The 22,508-nt window shown below is 45.3% G+C and overlaps 1 protein-coding gene across 1 annotated transcript in view; it reads right to left on the minus strand.

Moving 5' to 3' along the window:
• Nucleotides 1–22,508, minus strand: part of LOC147010961 (polycystin family receptor for egg jelly-like) — a 179,844-nt gene that overhangs the window by 68,476 nt on the left and 88,860 nt on the right. The window contains exons 15-17 of the mRNA XM_085860453.1: nt 12,865–13,011; nt 12,198–12,645; nt 3,335–3,455 (exon numbers count right to left, since the gene is read on the minus strand). Coding sequence (XP_085716579.1) covers nt 3,335–3,455; nt 12,198–12,645; nt 12,865–13,011 — 716 coding nt within the window. The remainder of the gene's footprint in view (nt 1–3,334; nt 3,456–12,197; nt 12,646–12,864; nt 13,012–22,508) is intronic.

Below are 22,508 nucleotides of genomic sequence, written 5' to 3' on the forward strand. Positions count from 1 at the left end.
ATTAACTTGACCTTCCTAGTGAAGAAATCACCCATGTTTTATTTTTTTAAATAAAAAATGGGATAATTAGAGCAATATTTCGATCATTTATTGTGCTTTTCACAACTTGCTATGCCCCGCCCCCCCCCAAAAAAGTTGAATTCAGCGAACAGCAGCGTGACTTCACAAACAGTAACTCGCACAGAGTGGATTGACTCGAGATCTCTAGAGTCTAGACCAGCGTTTCTCAACCTTTTTACCCTTGTGGAACCCTTGAAATAGTTTTCATGTCTCAGGGAACCCCTGCATAAAAATTATTATATACCATTATTAATATCTTGCTCTTTTATATTTTTATCGTAGTTCACGTGGTAAATATAATATTTTTTTTCGGATACCTGGTTTAAGGAAAAAATGACCCCCTTTTTGTCAAATTTATTGGCAATGAAAAAAAAAAACATACTGCTCGTTTATGAGACCTCACACCAAGGTTTTAATTCACACACAAAAAAAATTTAAATTAAAAAAAAAAAAACACCTCATGTAACTTGATAAACAAAACTTAAACAAATAAAGCTGAAGCAATAAAGGTAAACAGAATAACAGAGAGAGAAAGAGAGAGAAAGAGAGAGAAAGAGAGAGAAAGAGAGAGAAAGAGAGAGAAAGAGAGAGAAAGAGAGAGAAAGAGAGAGAGAGAAAGAGAGAGAAAGAGAGAGAGAGAAAGAGAGAGAGAGAAAGAGAGAGAGAGAGAGAGAGAGAGAGAGAGAGAGAGAGAGAGAGAGAGAGAGAGAGAGAGAGAGAGAGAGAGAGAGAGAGAGAGAGAGAGAGAGAGAGAGAGAGAGAGAGACAGAGAGAGAGAGAGAGAGAGAGAGAGAGAGAGAGAGAGAGAGAGAGAGAGAGAGAGAGAGAGAGAGAGAGAGAGAGAGAGAGAGAGAGAGAGAGAGAGAGAGAGAGAGAGAGAGAGAGAGAGAGAGACTGAGACTGACTTTCACGCTAGGAAGCACAGAGAAGATAGATGTACACCGTGCATGCGTCCCGTACTTGAGTCAGTCACTCAATGATACACTAATCCGCCGCGTGCAGGACGTCTACTAACCAGTGAGGGCGGTTTCACACTGGTGCCATATAGACATCGTTAAATACACTCCCTATGGTTGTTATAATTGTAAATAATAAGAGGTTGAAGCCTCTATAATAATAACCAAGGAGTTTCCACCAATATGCCGTACGTGTATAGGAAAATTACGAATATTAAATCAAACAAAAACTACTCAAAAATACATTAGCCTATTTATTACTGTTTCTCGCGGAACCCCTAGCGACCTCTTGCGGAACCCTAGGGTTCCAGGGAACCCCGGTTGAGAAACACTGGTCTTGACTAGTCCGATAAATCCGTCGTCCGTCCGACTAGGCCGATAAATCCATCGTCCATCTGACTAGGCCGATAAATCCGTCGTCCGTCCGACTAGGCCGAAAAATCTGACGTGCTGTAGCTTTTATTTATTAGTCTCTTTTTTTCATTGTTTTCTACTGGTGCTACATGATGACAGTAGGAATAAAATAAATTAAAATGCAACAGAATGCCAGATTTATCAGACTACTCGAGACAATTGTGTTACATGGTGTGTTCTGCACACAAGTTTTCATCGTATCCAGACAGTGAGATTGCTTTGTTTTATGCACGGAGAGAGACGGCCGATGACATGCGCCGGCCTCGTTTGTGATTAATTTGCCGCGGAGCAACATGTACGCTGTGCTGTTCACGTCACCTCACTAAAATATTTCTGATATCGAGCAGTATGCAAGTCGAATTTACATTATTGAATTAAGAATAGTATTTAGTCAAACCAGTTGTTATTTCCGAGTCTTCCTTCGATGTCCTCCTGATAATCATGAACTCCGGGAATTTCATTGCCATTTTTCTCTGCTTGTCCTGCTTCGGGCTCGAACTGCTAAGGCCGTATTTCATTTCCAGCTGCCTGAACTTCACCTCCCACGAGTACGTTATCCGACAATTCTCCATGTGATTCAGACCAAAATCCTTCATTTCTCTCACACTCACTGTCATTACCAGACAAGTGAAAGTCCATGTCATCCATTATTCAAAAACAAATGTTCGATTTTTTTAAAGCAGAAATGAACGAAGCAATTGAGTCGACCAATCAAATGTGGAAACACACAGCAAGCCAATAGAATCACGTAGACCACCAACCCGAGTAATTAACGTGCAGCCGTTGTCATCCTGTAATTGACGTCATGTGGTTTACGCCCCTTTCAGGAGAATTTTTAGGGGCGTTCCCGAAGAGGTTTGTTTTTTCAATTTTACATTTTACAGAATGAGTATTGTGAAAAAAGATTGTCAGATCTGAAATCACGATGAAAAACTCCTCTAGGACATATATAAATGAAATTTCAGTACTTTTGCATGTCAGGGGACCTTTAAGTTCTGTGTGGACAAACAGACAGACAGACAAACAAACAAACAAATGGACCCAAATACAATATCTGATGAAATACTTTAATTAGTCCGTGAGAGTAGATCATGGAAAATCACATCACATAATGCATGAAATCGCTCCAAGCTCCTAATTTTAAAACTATAGCATGTACATAGGCGATGTATAACGCAATTCGTAGCTATGATGAACAGGAATGTGATAATGAGTGAGGAAAGTGAAAAAACAAGCTCGAATGAGCTAAGATCCTCCTCCTCTTAATGATGACGTCATAAAAACGAATATGACGTCATTGTGATTTATCAGGTTTGCGATAAATTTTCTGTGCTCATGCCCGGCTTGATGCCCGCAAACAAAATTCAAGCAGCTTGCCTAGTTTCGGAGATAATGGTATAGGCGATTACCATTAGCGGCGATATTATGAGGTCAATTTTTTTTCTAGGAAGAATTTCCAAAATCGGAGATGGTTACTGTCTGCGCGGGGGCTTTCTGCATATACATGGCAAGTTTCACAAAGATCCGATGAAAACTCTGGGTTGTGAAACAAAAAATGTCAAAAAATAGGAATGAAGTCATAAAAATTGATATGACGTCATAGTGATATCATATGTGCGGTAATTCATCTCTGCTAATGCCCTGTTCGATTCCCGCAAACAGAATTCAAAAAGCTTGCCCAGTTTCAGAGATAATTTTTTAGGCGATTTCCATTAGCGGAGATATTTTGACGTCATAACTTTTTTCTAGGAGGAATTTTCAAAATCAGAGATCGTTACTATCTGCGCAGGGTATTTTTACATATATATGCCAAGTTTCAGGAAGTTTCGATGAAAACTCTAGACTGTAAACATAAACTATAATTACAACTTGGAGAAAGTCAACTGTAACATTTCTTTTCTTACCTGCTTCCCATATCTTTGTTTTTACTTCCTCCACAGTTAGAGGCTGCACTTCTATTTTCACGTCATTCATTTGGTTCGCACTTTTTTCCTTCATCATATTGACGACAGCCATGATGACAACCTTTGGAGAGAAAGGGAATCCTTAAACAGATGTGATAATGACTGATGAAGGCAGGAATGGAAATAGGTGAAGAGGCAAAGCATCTGCGGATATAGCAATGAAAGCTAGTAAACTGAGCCGAGGTTTGGCAAAACAGATGCATAGAATCATCAGCTATCATCACCTTACAAGCAAATACAAATAACTTTAAAATAGGAAGAAACCAACTTTGATATGTGGTTTGCTCAAAAAAGAACAGGGCTGATGGTGAGGCCCAAAGGTTTGAGGGACTGCAATTCTTAAATTATTTTATTAAATAAGTAGATGGGTTTTTTTCCAAATGTTCCCTTTGGAGAGATAGAGTCTGCAGAGAAGGAGGAAGCTGCTGCATGTTTCTCTTAAGGAAAAGGGGTGGTACAGCAGAGGTTGTAGCAATTGGTGAAAAGATGATGAGGGTTTTCCAGAGAATCAGAAAGATCATCGATGAAGATGAGAAACAGGATTGGACCAAAGACAATGCCTTGGGGGCACTCCAGCCTTGACAGGGAGAGGAGAAGAGAGGATGGTGTTGTAAGCCATGTGGTGACTGTCTCACATTCTCACTCTGTCTCTCTGAAAACACTGTCTGTCATACTCTCCCAACCATTTTTGCCTTATCAATACTCTTGAAGTTCAATCACAAAAACTTTTGGGCATCACTGGCAGCCATGATTTTTCTTGGGCAAATCGCATCTCTAAATTGGCCTCTGAAGCCAGTCACCAATCAGGCATGCAAAGTCCTTCCTTGGCACACCTTCATGTCATGTGAAGTCCTTCCTTGGCACAACTTCATGTCATGTGAAGTCCTTCCTTGGCACACCTTCACTTTTACCTACCTACAAGGTCTTCATCCGTAGCATGATTGAGTACTGCTTTCTCCTATGGACTGGTGCTCCTGGCTCACACCTTGTTCAGCTTGATGCTGTGGAAACTAAAACTGTGAAAATCAATCTCCCATGATGAAGCTGAGTCTCTGGGCCGACCACTTTCATGCCGCAGACAGGTCGGTAATCTGTCTGTCTTCCACCGCCTCCGTTCTGGTCTTGTACCCTCTTCACTTTCCATGCTCTGTCCCACCCCCTAACACTACTCCAGGATTCTGCAAGATGCACATGGTCTGCCAATAACCCCCTTTTGGTGAAACTCCCAAATCCAGACTCACTGCTCACCTCCACTCACTTGTTCCTCTATTTTTCCAACCTGTAGAAGCATCTTTCTCGGTCACATCAATCTCATTCATCTCTCCAGGGCTTCAATGCATTTTTTTTTTTTTACACTAGCTCAGGTCACCCGTCACTCCCATCCACAACCATGATCTTTTCTATGCTCATTAACCCACCCCAAACTGACTTTTTTCTGGGTTTCCAGTTTTTCCTTTCACTTCTGCGATTGAGAGTTTGCGAACGTCTCCATATTGTTCACCCTGTGTCCTCATTCTTCCCGACATCCCTTATTTCTCCAAGTCTCCCTCTATTTTGTCCTTCAAACCTGCTGTTTGTGTTTCCCCCTTCTCTCTCCTGTCCTTTTGTTCTGTTGAATCCTGATCCATTCAGTGTTCAAGCTCCCCACAAACCTCGGCACCGCATCCAAAAACCCGTTGATGAGACGTCTTCTGGCTCTTCTCAGAGTTCACACACCCTTGTGGATTTGTGGAATTGCCTGAGATTGCCTTTGGTCAGATTTGCCTTCCATGAAGACAAGGCAAGTTGTTTAAAGGCAACTGCCTGGCCACTGGATTAATTGGCAAAAGAACAGCTATGACAGCTGCAGAGGAAATGGTATAAAACTGTACACGAGAGAGATCAGACTTTCTCGGATGAATTCATCGACATCAATATCAGGGGAGGTAGAAAAAAAAAACCGAAGAGTTTGTGAGTTATAACTTAGATTAAAGTTAGTATTTAGCTTTCATTATACCAGAGGCAATCTTCTTCGGGTTAATGATTGATGACGTCTACAATATGTTTGTTGCGCAAGATGGTCGTTTAATATCTTGTATTTGGTGCCCTTCTTGTGGAGAGAATCGTCTTTTTGTCCCATGCCCCTTTGATAAGGTCGGAGATGGGGACATTAAAATGAGCTCCGTCCAAGCGATCATCTGTCCATGCACCTTTGTGTATACGATAATTCAAAAACCGTTGAACATTTTGCTTTCATATTGCAGATATCTATGACTCATGATATTATCTCAACCTGATTAGAACACGGGTGTGCTTGGCTGAATAATGTTGCCGTGGAAACCATCTCAGTAACTTTTTTTTTTTTTTTTTTTTTTTTTTTTTTTTTTTTGTATACCTTGGTCGAGGCTCGTATGAGAGCTAACACACAACTCACAGCAAGGAGGCATGAGACAAGAGGGGCGGGAGTGGAAGGGACAAAACATTGGGGAACAGACACAGGTGAACTGTGGAAGGGAGAGGGATGGGGATGGGACGGGGAACATGGCGAGGGGAAGATGGACATTAAAGGGACTTTCAGGAAGGAAAGCAGGAGAATTGAAGGAAGTGGGCTTGGGTGGATTATCGGGGGTAGAAAAGATCGAGGATTTGGATGGGGGAAGATAAGAGGTGGTGGTGAACAGCTGTTTTGAAAGCCTGAAGGGAAGAATGGGAAAGAATAGAGTGAGGAAGTTTATTCCATAGGCGGGAAAAAAAGAGGAATGAAAGAGTGAAGATGAGCAGTGATTCGTGATTTTGGTAGTTTTACCAGAAGGGGTTGTTGGCGGACCTTGAGCGCCCTGTGCAAATGTGGTTGGGACAAATCGCAGAGAGAGCAGGGGGGGCAAGGCTGAGGAGGAGTCCGTAGAAGACAGAAAGACCACCGACCAACCTGCGGTGATTGAGTGAGAGGCCCAAAGACTCAGCTTCATTGCGGGAGATGCCAATGATCTTAAAAGCCCTGGTTTCGACAGCGTGAAGTCGAGAAAGGTGGGAGGCAGGAGCACCAGCCCAGAGGGGAGAGCAGTACTCCATCAGGCTACGGACAAAAGCTTTGTAAGTGGTCAGGAGCTCAAGAGGGCCGAGGAAGGACTTTGCACGACGGAGGATTCCCAGTCGGCGACTGGCTTTGAGGCAAGGTTGGAAATGTGACTTTCCCAGGAAAGGTCATGGCAGATAGTGAGACCCAGAAGCTTGAAAGAAAAGACTTCTTCCAGAGGATTGTTGAGAAAGTGGATGGGGGTTTTGTAAACGGTCCTTTCAAGAGACATAGTGAGAGTGTGAGATTTGTCTGGATTGAAAGACATGTTCCACGTGTTGGACCAGTTTGTGATTTTATCCAGATCTGCAGTGAGCGAAGAAGCTGCTGCTTGCCGGGCTGAGGGATGACAGATGGTACGGCAGAGGGTTGAGTCATCGGCAAAGAGAAATAGAGGATTTTCCAGAGAGTCCGAGAGATCATTGATGAAAACCAGAAAAAGAACAGGGCCCAGAACGCTACCTTGAGGAACTCCAGCCTGCACAGGAAGAGGGGATGAAAGAACTCCATTTAGGGCCACACGTTGACTGCGACAGGAGAGGAAGTCTGCAGCCATGAGTGGAGATGGCCTTGAATACCATGGGCAGAGAGTTTGGTGAGTAGGGCAGGGTGCCAGACTGTGTCAAAAGCACGTGATATGTCCAGGGATACGGCTCGGATTTCCTGTCTGGCATTGAGGACCTCCATCCATTGATGGGAGAGCAGTAGCAGCATATCTAGGGTAGAGTGACCTGGTCTGAAAACCAAATTGATGATTGGAAATCAAGCCATTGGAGAAGAGGAAGGATTTCATGTCTGAAGCGATGATGGATTCCATAACCTTGCTGATGATTGGGGAGAAGGCTGATTGGTCTATAGTTACAGGGATCTGTTTTTGCACCTTTTATGCAGGGCAGTGATGTTAGCAGATTTCCAAGCAGATGGCAGATGACCTTGGGAAAATGAGAGGGTGAATAGAACAGAGAGAGGGTGAGCAAGAGCAGAAGAGCAGGCTTTGAGGACACGTGGGCTGATGCCGTCTGGACCGGTTGCAGAATCTGACTCGAGGTTTGAAAGCAAACTCTCCACCTTGTCAGGAGAAAAGGATACAGAGTCCAGGGACAGTTGGGTGCGACTGGGTAAAGTGGGTAGAGATAGTGATGGGTTTGGGACACAAGATTTAGCTGCAAACACCGAGTTAGACATTCAGCTTTATCACGTGTGGAATCAGCAGTGCGGCCATTTGAGGTAAGGGAGGGGATGGAGGGGGAACATACACCAGAAACAGATTTGATTAAACGCCACCAGGATTTTGAGGAGGGAGAGAGGTTAGAGAGTTCAGACTTGAGATGAGAAAGATGTTGTTTTCTGGCTCTCCTGAGGGTAGATACACACTTGTTCCGAGCTTTGTGGAAAGAACTGAGATTGCTCCTCAGTTGGGTTTGCTTTCCATGAGGCAAAGGCAAGTTGTTTCAGGACAACTGCCTCGCCACAAGCTTCAGTAAACCAAGGGCGGAGGAAGGGTAAGACAACTGAACACGAGAGGGGATAAATCTGTGCATGAGGGAGAGCAAGTTTCTTTGAAAGAATTCCTCAGGATGAGTTGATGTTTGAGAAAGTAGTGATAGGAGACCAGTCTGTAAGTTTGATGGCTGCTCAAACCAGTCCTGCCAGTCGGCTTGAGTGAAATGCCAGACTCGACGGCGGTGAGGTGGTTCTCTGATAACAGCCAGAGAGATGTCCACTTTAATAAGGACGTGGTCAGAAGAACCAATTGGAGCGAAGGAAGAGCAGCAGATATTGTCAGGGAAATTTGTCAAAATCAGATCCAGAAGAGATGGAGTACCATTGGTTGAGATCCGGGTCGGGAAGTTGACCGATTGAGTCAGTCCCAATGAGTCACAGAAAGCTTTTGCTGATGTCCCATGGCAGGTGAGAGAGGTACCCACACCTAGCCAACTGGCGTGATGACAATTGAAGTCGCCACATAAGAGGAAGAGAGAGTTTGGATGAGAAGATAGAAGATGGTCCATGTTTTCGGAGAGTGAGGTGTAGATGGAGTCATCACTGTTCGGTGGACGGTACAGTACACATATAAACATGAGGTGGGAGTGGAGGGGAAGACGAAGCCAGAGGTATTCCTGGGGGTGTGGGGGGAGTGAGAGCAGTGCAGGGAGAGTGAGGAATAGAGTCTTCGATGAAGAGAGCAACACCTCCACCAGGACGAGGCTCAGGTCTGTCATACCGCAAGAGGGAGTAACCAGGGAGAGATACTTGGGAGTCAGACATGTCTTGGGAGAGGAAAGTTTCTGTTAGGCAGATAATGTCTGGTTTGTCAGTGGCAACCTGCATGGAAAGATCTGAAAGGTTTGAGCGAAGGCCCTCGGATATTTGAGGTCCACACTTTTAATGAAGAGGTAGGGGAGGAGGCTTTGGTGCAGGAGGTGGAGGGGGCGGGGAGTGGTCGGACGAGGGACGAGGGGGGAGGTAAGGAGGGTTGCTGAAGGAGTGTGGGGTATTGCAGAATAGCGAGGGAGGGGGCCGAATGAGGAGGAGAAAAGGCTCTGTGGTGCTGTGGAGAGGGGGGACAAGAGACAAGGAAGATGGCAGTTGAGGATTTGAGAAGGTGGAGTGAAGAGATGGAGGTGAGAGGGCAGTGGAGGGAGGAAGGTTGGTGGATGAGAGGGGGGCAACTTGGAGAAGGAAGAGTGAGGGGGATGAAAGGTGGGAGAAAGGTGAGGGGGGAATTTTTGGAAAGAGGTGAGAGAGGGAGGCTTGGAGGGAGAAGAGTGGGATGGTTGCTTTGAGAGTGAGAGTGAGGGGTGAGGGGGCGAGTTGGCACTGAAGTTGGAAAAAAGAATGGTTGATGGAAAGCGAGCATCCATGGCAAACTGTGGTTTTTAAAAGTTTTAGGTCAGAGATGCGATTTAACACAATTCTTGATGGATGCAATGAAGGCTAATTCAGAGCATGGAGAGAAGAAGCGCTTGTAATAGTTGGATTTTTTAGGCAAGGAATGAAGGAGAGGTCGAAAATGAGAGCAGTCTGTTAAAATAGCAGAAGAGTCGTGGCATTGTGAAACAGTAAAGAGTACCACATGTGTGAGAGAGGAAGATGAAGCATTATAAGATCGTTTTTGTTGTTAATATTAATGTATGAGAGAGTTCAACAGATTAGGTCATGGAAGTGTAAAAAAAAAAAAAGAAATCGAGGAAGACGAGGAGGAAGTTAAGAGGAAGAAGAAGTAGCAGAATCGGGAGAAGGTTGTTGTTGTTGTTGTTGGGTTTTTTTTTTTTTTTTTTTTTTTTTTTTTTTTGAGATAAGAAAGAGATTAGTTGGGAGAATGGGGGATGTTTGGAAAGTGGGGAGGATGAAAATTGAAGGTAATGGGGAGAAAAAACAAACAAACAAAAAAAAAAACGATCGAACACCAAGTGGAACGTGTTCACCTTCACCAAGGCCTCAAGCCTAGGATATTTAACTTGGCCTGTGTATGCGATATTTAAAAAAACCGTTGAACATTCAGCTTTCATATTGCTGATATCTATTCCTCATTATATTATCGCAACCTAATTAGATCACAGCTGTGACTGCTTGAAGTATGTTGCTATGGCAACCATCTCGGTAATTTGGCTCGTTGTATATATATGCGAGGCTCTTCTTGGCCTTGTTTCTTGTGAAATAGGGAGTGTGTATGTGTGTGTGCACGTGTGTGTGTGAACCACCCAAAAGGTGGAGGACCTAGAGTATCAGCTCCTTGTTTACTTTTGTAATACTGGAGAGTTTATAGAACACCTTACCCCATCCAGTCTTCAGAAAAAGGACAAGGGAAAGGTCTTTTAAGCTCTGGCTTTGTGTTTCCAAGCACAAACTATATTTTATGTTTTGCGAGCACAATGACGCAATACTTTGTCCAAGTGTTGCTGAACTGATGGTTTTTGAAAGTGCCAACAAGGTGATTTGTGTTCTCCGAGCCACAATTTTGGCTGAATCTCTATATTCCCCAACGCTGAGTGTATGAGCGGCAAATTTTATAAGTAGAGATGGTATAACATGGAGGAATATTTGACCGAAGTATTGCTAAACTGATGGTTTTTGGAAGTGCCAACACAGCGCTTTGTGTTCTGCAGTGTTCAAGTGCATAACGAAATTGAAATAAAAAAAAAGATTTTAATGGCTAGAGAAAAAAAAGTTTATTGCCGTTGATGCACCTTATTTAACTTACGCTACCTTATGTAACAGATACATTAGTTCTTCTTGCCTGTTGTTTGTGTTCCTCATGATGTCCCTAAAAACAGTAGTTTCCTGTTTTGAATGATTTTCAATTTTGTTAGATTGCCAGACAGGCAGACAGACTAAAACAATTACCGAACTCCTCTGTGGGCATGCATGCCCAGGACGAGATTTTGTGCAATTTTTTTGTATATGCCCGGGATGAGATGTTGTGCATGGTCCGATTCATGTTCCAAATCATGTTCGACAGTGTTCAAAATATAAAATTCAAATTAAGCAGTTCCTTGATCACAGACAGATGTCCCCAATCTACTTTCTTAAGAATCCTCTTGAGGAAGTTCGGTCATTTAAACTCTTGGATCTCACAATAAATAAACCACTATCTTTCTTGGGAAAACCTCATTTCAGCGTTGGCCTCCAAAGCTATCTGCCAACTGGGCATTGTCTGTTGTCCAAGGTCCTTCCTTAGCACACCTGAACTCTAATCCACTTACAAGGCCATCATCCGCAGCTTGATGGAGTACTGACTGCTCTCTCCTCTGGGCTGGCTTCCCTGCCTCACATATTGCTCAGCTTGACACTGTGGAAACCAAAGCCTTCAAGATCATTATATTTTTCCCATGCTGAAGCTGAGTCGATGAACTTATCACTTCACCATCGCAGAGAGGTGTTGGTGGTCTTTCTATCTGCTACCGCCTCCTTTCTGGTCTTCCACCCTCTGCTCTTTCTGTGATTTGTCCCCCCATGTTTCTGCAGGGCTCACACGATCTACCATCAACTCTATTCTGATAAAATTACCGAAATCTAGAATCACTGCTCATCTCCACTCATTGTTCCTGCTTTTTCCTGTCTGTGGAATGAACCGCATCCTCTTCGGTCTTATACTTCCCTCCAGGTCTTCAATATCGCTGTTCACCACCATCTTAGATCATCCCTAATCCAAAATCATGATCTTTTCTACCCTCGTTAACTCCACCAAAATTCCTCCTCATTTTCCAGTTTTACCTCCTTGGAGTTTCCTACTCCATGCATGCATGTGTTGTGTTCTGTCTTTGTCTGTTACATCTTGATTCATTCAGTGTACGAGCTCTTCCATGAGCCTCGACTATGTATCCAAAAATATAAACCAAGGAGGTTCATAGTGGCTTGGAGCACGACAACCTTCACAATGATGTTCATTTGAATTGAATAACAATGTGGAAATATCATCATATCTTGTTGGCTGGGTGCAGGCTGTAGAAGCATAAGTTCATGGTAGATGCACATCACAATCACTTTTGTTTTTCATCATCAGCTATTTCTTTTCTTTGATTGAATCGTATAGTTTCTCAATAAATAACTTACACATAAAGGATGACAATAGTTCATTATTTTTTATGTCAAATAAATGTCTTTGAACAAAAAAAATACTTTCCTCTTCACTCTTCATACATCTGTACTTTCCTCGACTAAAACAATAAGAAATGTTCAAAGTGTCACTACTTTGCTCACAAATTTTAACTTGATATGATGATTAGCTTGACAACTCCCTCTCACCTTAACAGGCTGGACAAAAAGCAAAGAGAGGAAGAAGGATGTGAAGATCCGCATGAGCCAGCGATTTGCTTTCTCTGGTCCCCATTCCATGCTGTAGAGAATCACAAAAAAGCCTGATGCAGAAATGGCGAGGATTATAATGGTCCAAGCAATGTAGATCGTCCAATAAGGCAGCCCTTGTGACTGAGTATGTGGCTTTGGGTGCTTTGGTCTTCGTCGACGGAAGATGAACACCACAAACAAGCTAACAGGAACCTCTATCATCATGCTCATTACCATGATGAAGATGTCCCCAGGAGTGTATGGCCCTATCTTTATCATGTCTGGTCTCTTGGTATCAAACCACATGGCATTGGTGATCATCATGAGAAAGAAGAGCATGATACAGGTGCCAAGGCGCTGAACTCTGGTGAATGAGCTCCTTTTGTACTGCAGGAAGATGGAGGACCTAGAGGAGGCATCAGATCCCAAAACGAATTAGGATTCTCTTTTATAAATCATTTTGATTGATGAATGTATCATGAAGTGTTGATGCATTCACAATAAAACAATACCTTTTTTTCAGAATATTTTATTGCGAAGGCCTGTTTGTGCAAATGCAAATGGCTCAACAGTTATGTTGAAAGATTTGGGTTTAAAAAATGAATAAATTGCAAATGTATCATACCATAAATGCCCTTCTGAAAAGTTGTTCTTTATCTCCTGGGAAAACAATCTTGTTGAGTCCAACAGTATTTCTTCATTCGCAGGCTGAGCTTTCACAGATGATCTTTCATGTTCATATCCCAGCCAGCAGTTAAACAGAAAGCTGGTACTGAACAACAAACGTAATTTCAGCCCCTTTAGTGGTCAATAAAACTGCAACAAGTTTCAAATGGCTTGAAGAGGTGAAATTATTATTTGTTTTTTAATTATATCCTCCACCCTTTGTGAAAGGCACCAGAGTAAAGAATAAAATAGGATATAAGATAGTATGGAAAATAGTTTGGAAGAGCAAAATTGGAATGCATTTAAATTTCACATTTCAGCAACCGTGTCATTATGAATCTTGGGAAGGTAATGGTTGCTCGTGCCACATACGATATTGGTGCAACACCAATCGAGTAAAGTACAACAGGACAGTACTTGGAGAATAAGTGAGCATTGATTTCCAACATCCTTTCTAATGGGTCTCTTTGTGATACTTTGACTTTCTTAGAAGAGACAGTTTGGAGTTACATTCGCCATTTATACATAAATATGATTGACTCCTCCCATGCTCTTCGAGCTGAAAAAGCTGCATAAAGCAACCATGAAAGAGCTACCTAAGGTAAGCCCTTTGCTGTTTCAAACAATCACAAAGTTCCTCCACAGCTGTAAAGACATTCACAAATAGGACACACATGAGAATCCCAATGCTACACACACCCTCAGCTGCCGGACCGGTTTCATCGTTTGTTGGCGAATCCTCAGTGACAGTCCAGACAGAAATGTGTACCAACAAGGCCCCAAGTATGTTCCACATTTAAATGTCAAAATAAGTTAAAACGAAGACCCACCCACATTTGCATATATATATATATATATATATATATATATATATATATATATATATATATATATATATATATATATATATATATATATATATATGTTTATGTCCATCCATCCATTGGGACCATATTCTGTGCAGAACATTGGCGCTGCCCAAGCAGTCTCCTTGGCAATTGGGCACAATCCTGGACAGGTCACCACTCCGACACAGGATACCAGCAAGCTGGCACTCATTTTGCCAACCTCAGAAGGATGACGGGCAGAGTCAACACCACCCGATATAAATTCAACAGCCAAGTGCGATTTGAACTCAGGATCCTCAGATCCCAAGCCCACCACCCAAACCATTAAGCCAACATCAGGCATGCATTCATATATATATATATATATATATATATATATATATATATATATATATATATATATATATATATATATATATATATATATATATATATATATATATATATATATATATATATATATATATAGTTGTGGGGTCGGGAGAGAAGACCACAAGGTGGGGGAAGCTACGTCGATTCCCACCAGACTCCCCGGAATTGTAGGCCGTCGCTCACGGATAATTACGTGACGCGGCGGGTCGCTTAATCGACCGTGGACGCCAATAACTCAACCGCGTGACCTCGGGTCCTCCCGTCTATTTAATCGGGTTACCTATTTAACCACGTGGTTTAATTACCGGAGAACCACACCCTCGGAACGTTTTGTCCGAACCGGATCAATAAACTGGATCGGATCACTTTTCCGGATCGGGTGCAGCCGAGCGACACTGCCAAGGACGTACCAAGGACGTCAGGAACGGATCGTTGGAAATAAAGACCCAGCTAAACTTAGATTCGAACCATGCTGGACCAATGAGAGAAAAGACAAAGGTGAGCTGGGAACATTCTTAATGACAATTATTTATTAACAGCAAGCGAGGAAAATTATGTGGTACGACAAAGATTTATTGGGTATGTAACGCAGGGAAAGAGGAGAGAGGTGTGGTGCGACAATAATACAGCAACTAACTAAAGCAGACACAGTGCAGACTTGACGTGAGATTAACAAGAGTAACAACAATAAGGATCTTCTACAGGCTTACTAAACAGACAGGCACCAGCACACTCAGACACACACAGAAAAAGAAACCCCAATGAGAAGGGACTTTTGCAGCCAGGGAGGGAGGGGAGTTGAGGTTATAGCTTTCGGTACCTGGGTGTTTCGGTGGGGGATGCTCTGTGATGCGGTACCCGACAATAGTCGTGTTGTCTCTGGTCCAAGCCGCATGTGTGGAAATCGTGTTCCGAAGGAGGAGCTTGAGTGGAGAAGGGCAGAGTCCAGAGGGTGAGGGTGGAGCAGTAGGCGGGACCAGGCAGGAGGCGGTTCGTCGAGGCGAGACATGGGCGGAGACGAGGAACAGGAGGTGGGCCATCGAGGCGAGACGTGCACGCTAAAACATTTGACCAAGCTATAACCAATTTGGTTTGAAATAGAGTCCGGAGAAAATGCATTGTTCGCAAAAGAGCTGGCCTATCTCGGTTACGTGATGGGTCGCGAGGGGGTGAAAACTGACACAGGTAAAATCACGGCAATAGATGAGTTGCTTGCACCTCGCAACATCAAAGAGGTGTGGGGTGGGGGGGGGGTTGGGACTGCTCACATTATCGGCGTTTTGTGGAAAAATTTGCGGAGATAGCCAGGCCCCTTCATCGACTTACGGAGATGAGGATGAATTGGACATAGGAGTCTGCAGTAAATTCGGAAAACCAGGACAATGCCCTTAAGGCCACAATCTGCCAGGATGTTGGAAAGGTTCAACAAGACCTTGATCCAACAATTGGGCTTGTTCACTGAAACCTGTCAGGATGACAGGGATGAACATGTCCTGATTTGTTGATGGCCCATTGACGGACCAGTCAGCATGGAGCCACCGCATGCAGCCCAACACTGCTCATGTACGGATGGGAGTTATGTAATCCCTTCGATCTGCTGTACAGTCCAGTGCCAGAGCACCTTGATGGACCGCCGAGGGAGGGTTATGCACATCACTTGGAGTAAGGTATGTAATAGATCCATGCCTTGCATGTCGCCAACTCCATCTGGCAGGAGTAAAGATGAAGCTTAGGTACGACCAATGGAGTCAGGCGAGCGTGCTCTCTGGGGATGAAGATTTGGTTCTTCAATCCCAAGAGAATGAAGGGCAAATGCCCAAAGCTCACCTTGCCTTGGCCACAGCTCAGTGAGGGAGTTTATTCCAAAGGCGGGAAAAAAGAGGAATGAAAGAGTGAAGGTGAGCAGTGATTCGTGATTTGGTAGTTTTACCAGAGGGGGTTGTTGGCGGACCTTGAGCGCCCTGCGGAAATATGGTGGGGACAAATATGGTGGGGACAGAGAGAGAGAGAGCGGGGGGGGGGGGGCGAGGCTGGAGAGGAGACGGTGGAAGACAGAAAGACCACCGACCAACCTGCGGTGAATGAGTGAGAGGCCCAAAGACTCAGCCTCATTGCGGGAGATGCCAATGATCCGAAATGCCTTGGTTTCTACAGCGTGAAGCCGAGAAAGGTGGGAGGCAGGAGCACCAGCCCAGAGGGGAGAGCAGTACTCCATCAGGCTGCGGACAAAAGCTTTGTAAGTGGTCAGGAGCTCAGGTGGGCCGAAGAAGGACTTTGCACGATGGAGGATTCCCAGTCAGCGACTGGCTTTGGAGGTGAGGTTTGAAATGTGGCTTTCCCAGGAAAGGTCATGGCAGATAGTGAAACCCAGAAGCTTTAAAGAAAGGACTTCTTCCAGAGGATTGTTGAGAAAGTGGATGGGGGATTTTCGAAACGGTCCTTACGAAGAGACAGTGAGAGTGTGAGATTTGTCCGGATTGAAAGACATGTTCCACGTGTTGGACCAGTTTGTGATTTTATCCAGATCTGCAGTGAGCGAAGAAGCTGCTGCTTGCCGGTCTGAGGGATGACAGATGGTACGGCAGAGAGTGGAGTCATCAGCAAAGAGATATAGAGGATTTTCCAGAGAGTCGGAGAGATCATTGATGAAAACCAGAAAAAGAACAGGGCACACAACGCAGTAATGAGGAACTCCAGCCTGGACAGGAAGAGGGGATGAAAGAACTCCATTTAGGGCCACACACGGTGACTGTGACTGGAGAGGAAGTCTGCAAGCCATGAGTGGAGATGGCCTTGGATACCATAGGAAGAGAGTTTGGTAAGCAGGGCTGGGTGCCAGACTGTGTAAAAAGCATGTGATATGTCCAGGGATACGGCTCAGATTTCCTGTCTGGCATTGAGGGCTTCCATCCATTGTTGGGAGAGCAGAAGAAGCATATCCAGGGTTGAGTGACCTGGTCTGAAACCAAATTGATGATCAGAAATGAAGCCATTGGAGAAGAGGAAGGATTTGATGTCTGAAGCGATGATGGATTCCATAACCTTGCTGATGATTGGGAGAAGGCTGATTGGTGTGTAGTTGCAGGGATCTGTTTTTGCACCTTTTTATGCAGGGCAGTGATGTTTGCTGATTTCCAAGCAGATGGCAGATGGCCTTGAGCAAATGAGAGGGTGAATAGAACAGAGAGGGTGAGCAAGAGCAGAAGAGCAGGCTTTGAGGACACGTGGGCTGATGCCGTCTGGCATCAGGACAATATATTGCTTTGATCAAGGACTGTACTGTTCTTGGTGCTCCGATCTCCCCAAGGCCTTCACCCAAAGCTTTTATCGAGATGCTTGACAATTTGATCCGTATGGCAGGCAGTCTGGAGCAAATTGATGCACACAAAGCATTTATTCTGCTCAAAAACTGTTTCACTCTGCCCAAGCTCCTGTACATCTTGCATGTGTCTCCCTCCTAACTGAATGGTGCACCTGAAGCGAGGAGCTTTTGACCACACCATTTGCGAAACTATTAGTAAAATCTCGAATGTTGCTTTTAACGATTCTGCTTGGATGCAAGCTACACTCTCAGTTAAGCAGGAAGGTCTGGGTTTCAGGAGGGTTATTGATATCGCTCTCCCTGGCTTCATCTCCTCATTGCTGGCAGTCCGCCCCAAAGTCAATGCCGTTCTGCCCCACGTTAGCAGTTTGGCACAAACGGAGGAGTTGACAGCAGCAGTGTTGTCATGGGGTTCAGCCCATATCTGTGCTTGTGAACCCGAAGGACTTTCCCGGCTTAGCCAAAAAGCATGGGACATTGAGGTGGCAAGTGTCTTTTGTCAGCCTGTTGAACAGTGGATCAGGTCACCAGTGCCCTTCTTTTGGCAGCAGCCACTAAAGAAAGCGGGATGTGGCTTCACGCAGTCCCTGTTCCCCCTTTGGGAACACAGCTTGACCCTGAGTCTTTATGGGTTGCGGTTGCTCCACAAGTTGGAGCATCAGTCTAAGAGTGGTATAAATGTCAATGCGGCAGTATGATGGATACACTTGAACATTATGGTCTGTCATGCCGTGTCAGTGCCGCTGTGCCGGTCGATCTTTTAGACATGCGGCCTTAAATAATGTGATCAAACGTGCCCTTTATGGGGCAGTGATACCATCTCACCTGTAATCCCTTGGTGGAGACCTTGGGAAAACACCCACCCAGATGGCTTGACCATTGCCCCATACAAGAATGGGAAAAGCCTAACCTGGGATTGGACTTGTGTTGACACTTTCGCCAAATCACACGTTTACAATACAGCTTCAATGGTTGGAGTGGCTGCCACCGACACGGAAGTTCTGAAACGTAATTAATACGCTGGCCTCAGCCAAACTTATACATTCAAAACAATTGCCATCCAAACAATGGGAGTTCATGGCCGATCTCCATCCAACATTATGAGTGATATCGGAAGAAGGCTCGTTGCATCAGGTCAGGTCAGGTCAGGTATGGGAGCATGTGCCAGAACAGCGCGTCGCTGCGTCCACTTTCCGCCAGTACTCCAGGGGCTTCCGTCTGGCCTTCCCCCAGGCAGATGCCAGGCCCATCCCCATCTCCTTGAGATGTCGGTCAACCTGCTGCAACCACGAGGCACATGGTCGGCCGATTGGCCTCCAACACTCACGAGACTCCCTCGCTGAGAGAATCTGGTGAGCAGGATCAGCGTCAGGAAAACGAGCCACATGTCCATACAGCCGCAACTGATGCTCACGGACCACGCAGGTAACAAATCTCATCGGAGCCTCTCTCAGCAATCGCTCGTTGGACACAAAATCTGACCAGCAGTAGCCAAGGATTCTCCGAAGAGACCTGGTACCAAAGGAATTAAGTCTCCGTCTCAGATCCTTGGTCAAAGTCCAAGTCTCGCATCCAAAGAGCAAGACTGGAAGCACCAAGGACCTGAAGACTCGGACTTTCATCCTCCCGCACAGGTACCGGCAGTGCCACACCCCATGATCCAGTGAATCCATGACTCCCCAGGCCGACCCAGACGTCTATTGACCTCTGACTCACAGCCAGCAGAGACATGAATATCACTGCCAAGGTAAGTGAATCTCTCCATGACCTCAACATCCTCACCACAAACAGACACAGACAGGACAGCAGCATCCAAGATGTCATTGAAAGCCTGGATCTTAGTTTTGACCCAAGAAACCCGTAATCCCAGCGGCTCTGACTCCTCATTCAGCACTTCGAGGGTCCCCAAAAGGATATCTAGAGTCTCTGCAAGGATGACTGCATCATCTGTGAAATCAAGGTCTGAGATCTTGACATTCCCAAACGATGCACCGCAGCTTGATCTTTCCGATATCCTCCCTAAAATCCAGTCCATACAAGTGCTGAAAAGTGTGGGGGCCAGTACACACCCCTGACGAACTCCAGTAACAACTGGAAATAAGTCAGAGATGGTACCACCACACTTCACAGCACTCTCAGTACCAGAGTTGACTTCAGAACTCAGATCGATCCGTTGTGGTGGCACCGCACGAAGACCAAGAATCCTCCAGAGGGCATCCCGATTCACTGAGTCGAATGCTTTACAGAGATCAACATAGGCTGCAAGCAGCCCCTGCCGAAACTCTCGTCTGCGTTCGGTGAGGACACGAAGAGCAAGGATACGGTCAATCATTGACCTCTTTGGTGTAAAGCCTGACTGCTCTGGACGCTGGTGCTCAAGCAGATGGTGGCGAACCCTATCAAGAATTATCCGAGCAAAGACCTTGCCCGGGACTGAGAGCAGCGCCACCCCTCGGTAGTTGTTGCAGTCTTGGTGATCACCCTTCCCTTTCCAGAGAGGGACAACAAGGCCCCTCTTCCAATCAGTTGGGATGATGCCTGTGTTCCAGGCAGAGCACAAAACTGCATGCAACGACATGAGTGCAGCATTTCCACCAGCCTTGAGAAGTTCAGCATGGATGCCACAGATCCCTGGAGCTTTACCCCGTTTCAACCGCTTCACCGCAGCCCGTGTTTCCACAAGCGAAGGTGGACCACAGTTGATTGGAGGGTCAGCAACAGGGAATGTAACACCCTTGACGTCCAACTTGACAGCTGGGGGATCAGCCTGGTACAACCGCTCAAAGTAACTGGCCCAGCGGGCCTTCACTTCAGACTCCTCTGTCAAGAGCGTACCAATCTCTGCTCTAACTGCAGTGCTCCGAGGGATGGGCTTGGATGAACGCAATGCGCGAATTCCCTTGGAAGCGGGACGAGAATCACCTGTCCACAGGTGATGCTCTACCCCCTCACAGATTCCTCGCACAGAGGCTTCCTTGTCCACCCTTAGTGCAGGTACAGTTTTACCCCTCAGCTCCCTGAACAGCTCAGCTCTGCCATTCAGCCTGGCCCTACGACTCTGGTCAATGGTATCCAGTGTCCCTTGAGAACCAAAATTTTTCTTTGCCCTGCGGTGAGTTTCAAGACATCCACCGGCAACATCAAGGACGGTGGTCTTGAAGGCACTCCACAATGCTTCAGGACCCCTCAAAGCACCCAGACACCCCTAATGTCCCCTCAGCCTGTTCGCAAACTCCTCAGCTACTCTTTCATCCTTGAGCTTGCCAACATCCAGCCGAGGCTGGGATGCTACCATTCTCCAGGATTTAAGGTGCAGCTTTAGAGTTGCTACAAGAAGCCGGTGGTCAGTATTGAGGAACTGAGCACTCCGGTAGACCCTGCAGTTCTGGATCATCCTCCAGCGACCGTCAACGAGGACATAGTCAATCTCCTTTGCCACACCGCCAGCGTTGGAATACCAAGTCCAGCGATGAGCTTGTGGGTGCTGAAACCATGAACCAGCCACCCTAAGTCCATGACTTCTTGCAAAGTCAAGGAACTTAGTACTATTCTGGTTCATAGTTGCTGACCCATGGGGACCAACACATGTCTCATAACCATCCCTATCAGTTCCAGTAGATGCATTGAAATCCCCCAAGACTAGAAGTGTATCTCCTCTTGGGCACTGATCAACGACAGACTCGAGCATGGCGTAGAATGTGTCTTTCACGGTGAGGTCACTCGCCTCAGTCGGAGCATAGACAGAGACCAGGGAAATGACACCTAAGGAGTGACGAATCCTTAGTCTCATGATACGCTCATTGACCGGTGTTCCCTCAATCATCATTGGGGTCAACTTATTGGACACAGCTGCAGCAACTCCTTGAGTATGGTAACCATCAGAGCGACCAGACCAATAGTAGGTGTAACCACCCACCATTATCTCGACGCAATCCGGTCTCCGAACCTCAGAGAGTGCTGCAATACCGATGTCCAAACGCTTGAGCTCAGATGATAACAGAGACAGGTGATCATCCTCTCTTAGGGATAGGACATTCCAGGTACCCACCCAAAGGGACCGCCTCAGGTTAACCTAAGGAGACCGCCGTCTGGTGGACGACACCTCAGCACCACTCCGACACACTCTCCCGCAATCTGACCCAGGGATGTTACCCCGTGGTTTCCCTCCTTTCATCAAAGATTGGGGGTCCCGAAGGCTTTGCCCCAATCCCGTCATCCGGTGAGCTGCCCTGCGAAGGGAACCTGCACAGGAGGTATTCCCACAGAGTGGGTTTTCAGATTTTTTTGCATTTTTGTGTTTTGCGGAATGAAGGGCTTTACGGTGGCCGGAGTGCAAATCCTGCCACCAACCTCCTAATAAAAAGTAACCCAACTGCAGGAGGACATCCGCAGACACAGTTGGGCACTAGATATGGATGGCCGTTGGCTCACAAGGAGCTCCTCCACCCTTCATTGCATCCACTGGCGATATAAGGCAACTGATCTGGTTCAAGCTGCGATTTAGCTTGGCCGTCCAGTGGGGAAACGCCATTAGCATTCTGGCTTCGGCATGGGAAGAACAAAATTCCGCATTAACACCATTTTAAAGTCTGTATTTTTATGGTGTGTGGTGGTTTTACTCATTTATTTATTTATTTTTAAAACTTCCATTTACTTGGTTGGAGTTTAATAAATAAATAAATAAATAAATAAATAATCTTAGATATTATTTCCGAGTTTGTGGTTTCGTGTCGCGCTATCTTCGACTTTGTTCTGCGCTCGAGTAACGTGATATTCAGCTTACATTATCTCAAAGACCATATGAGGTGCATGGTACAAAAAAAAGTAAATAAAATGGTTCTGAAACAGTGAAATCGTATTCCACTTTCTGCATTAAAGTAAAATTACTACTGATACTCTGCATCAGTTCCTTTCTCAAACACACCCACCCCAACATGTCACGCAGAGCGTGGGTTATGCGAGTAATTATTTAAAACAAGGACAAATGTGTCCAAGAGCCGCGTCCTAAAGGTTTTGTCTTCACCAGAAGAAGAACAAGAAGAGGAAGAAGAATTAACAAAA

Source organism: Eptatretus burgeri, chromosome 16 (assembly GCF_056783735.1).
Source record: "Eptatretus burgeri isolate ZD-2024b chromosome 16, Ebu_testis_v1, whole genome shotgun sequence".
In the NCBI taxonomy this organism is placed as follows: Eukaryota; Metazoa; Chordata; class Myxini; order Myxiniformes; family Myxinidae; genus Eptatretus; species Eptatretus burgeri.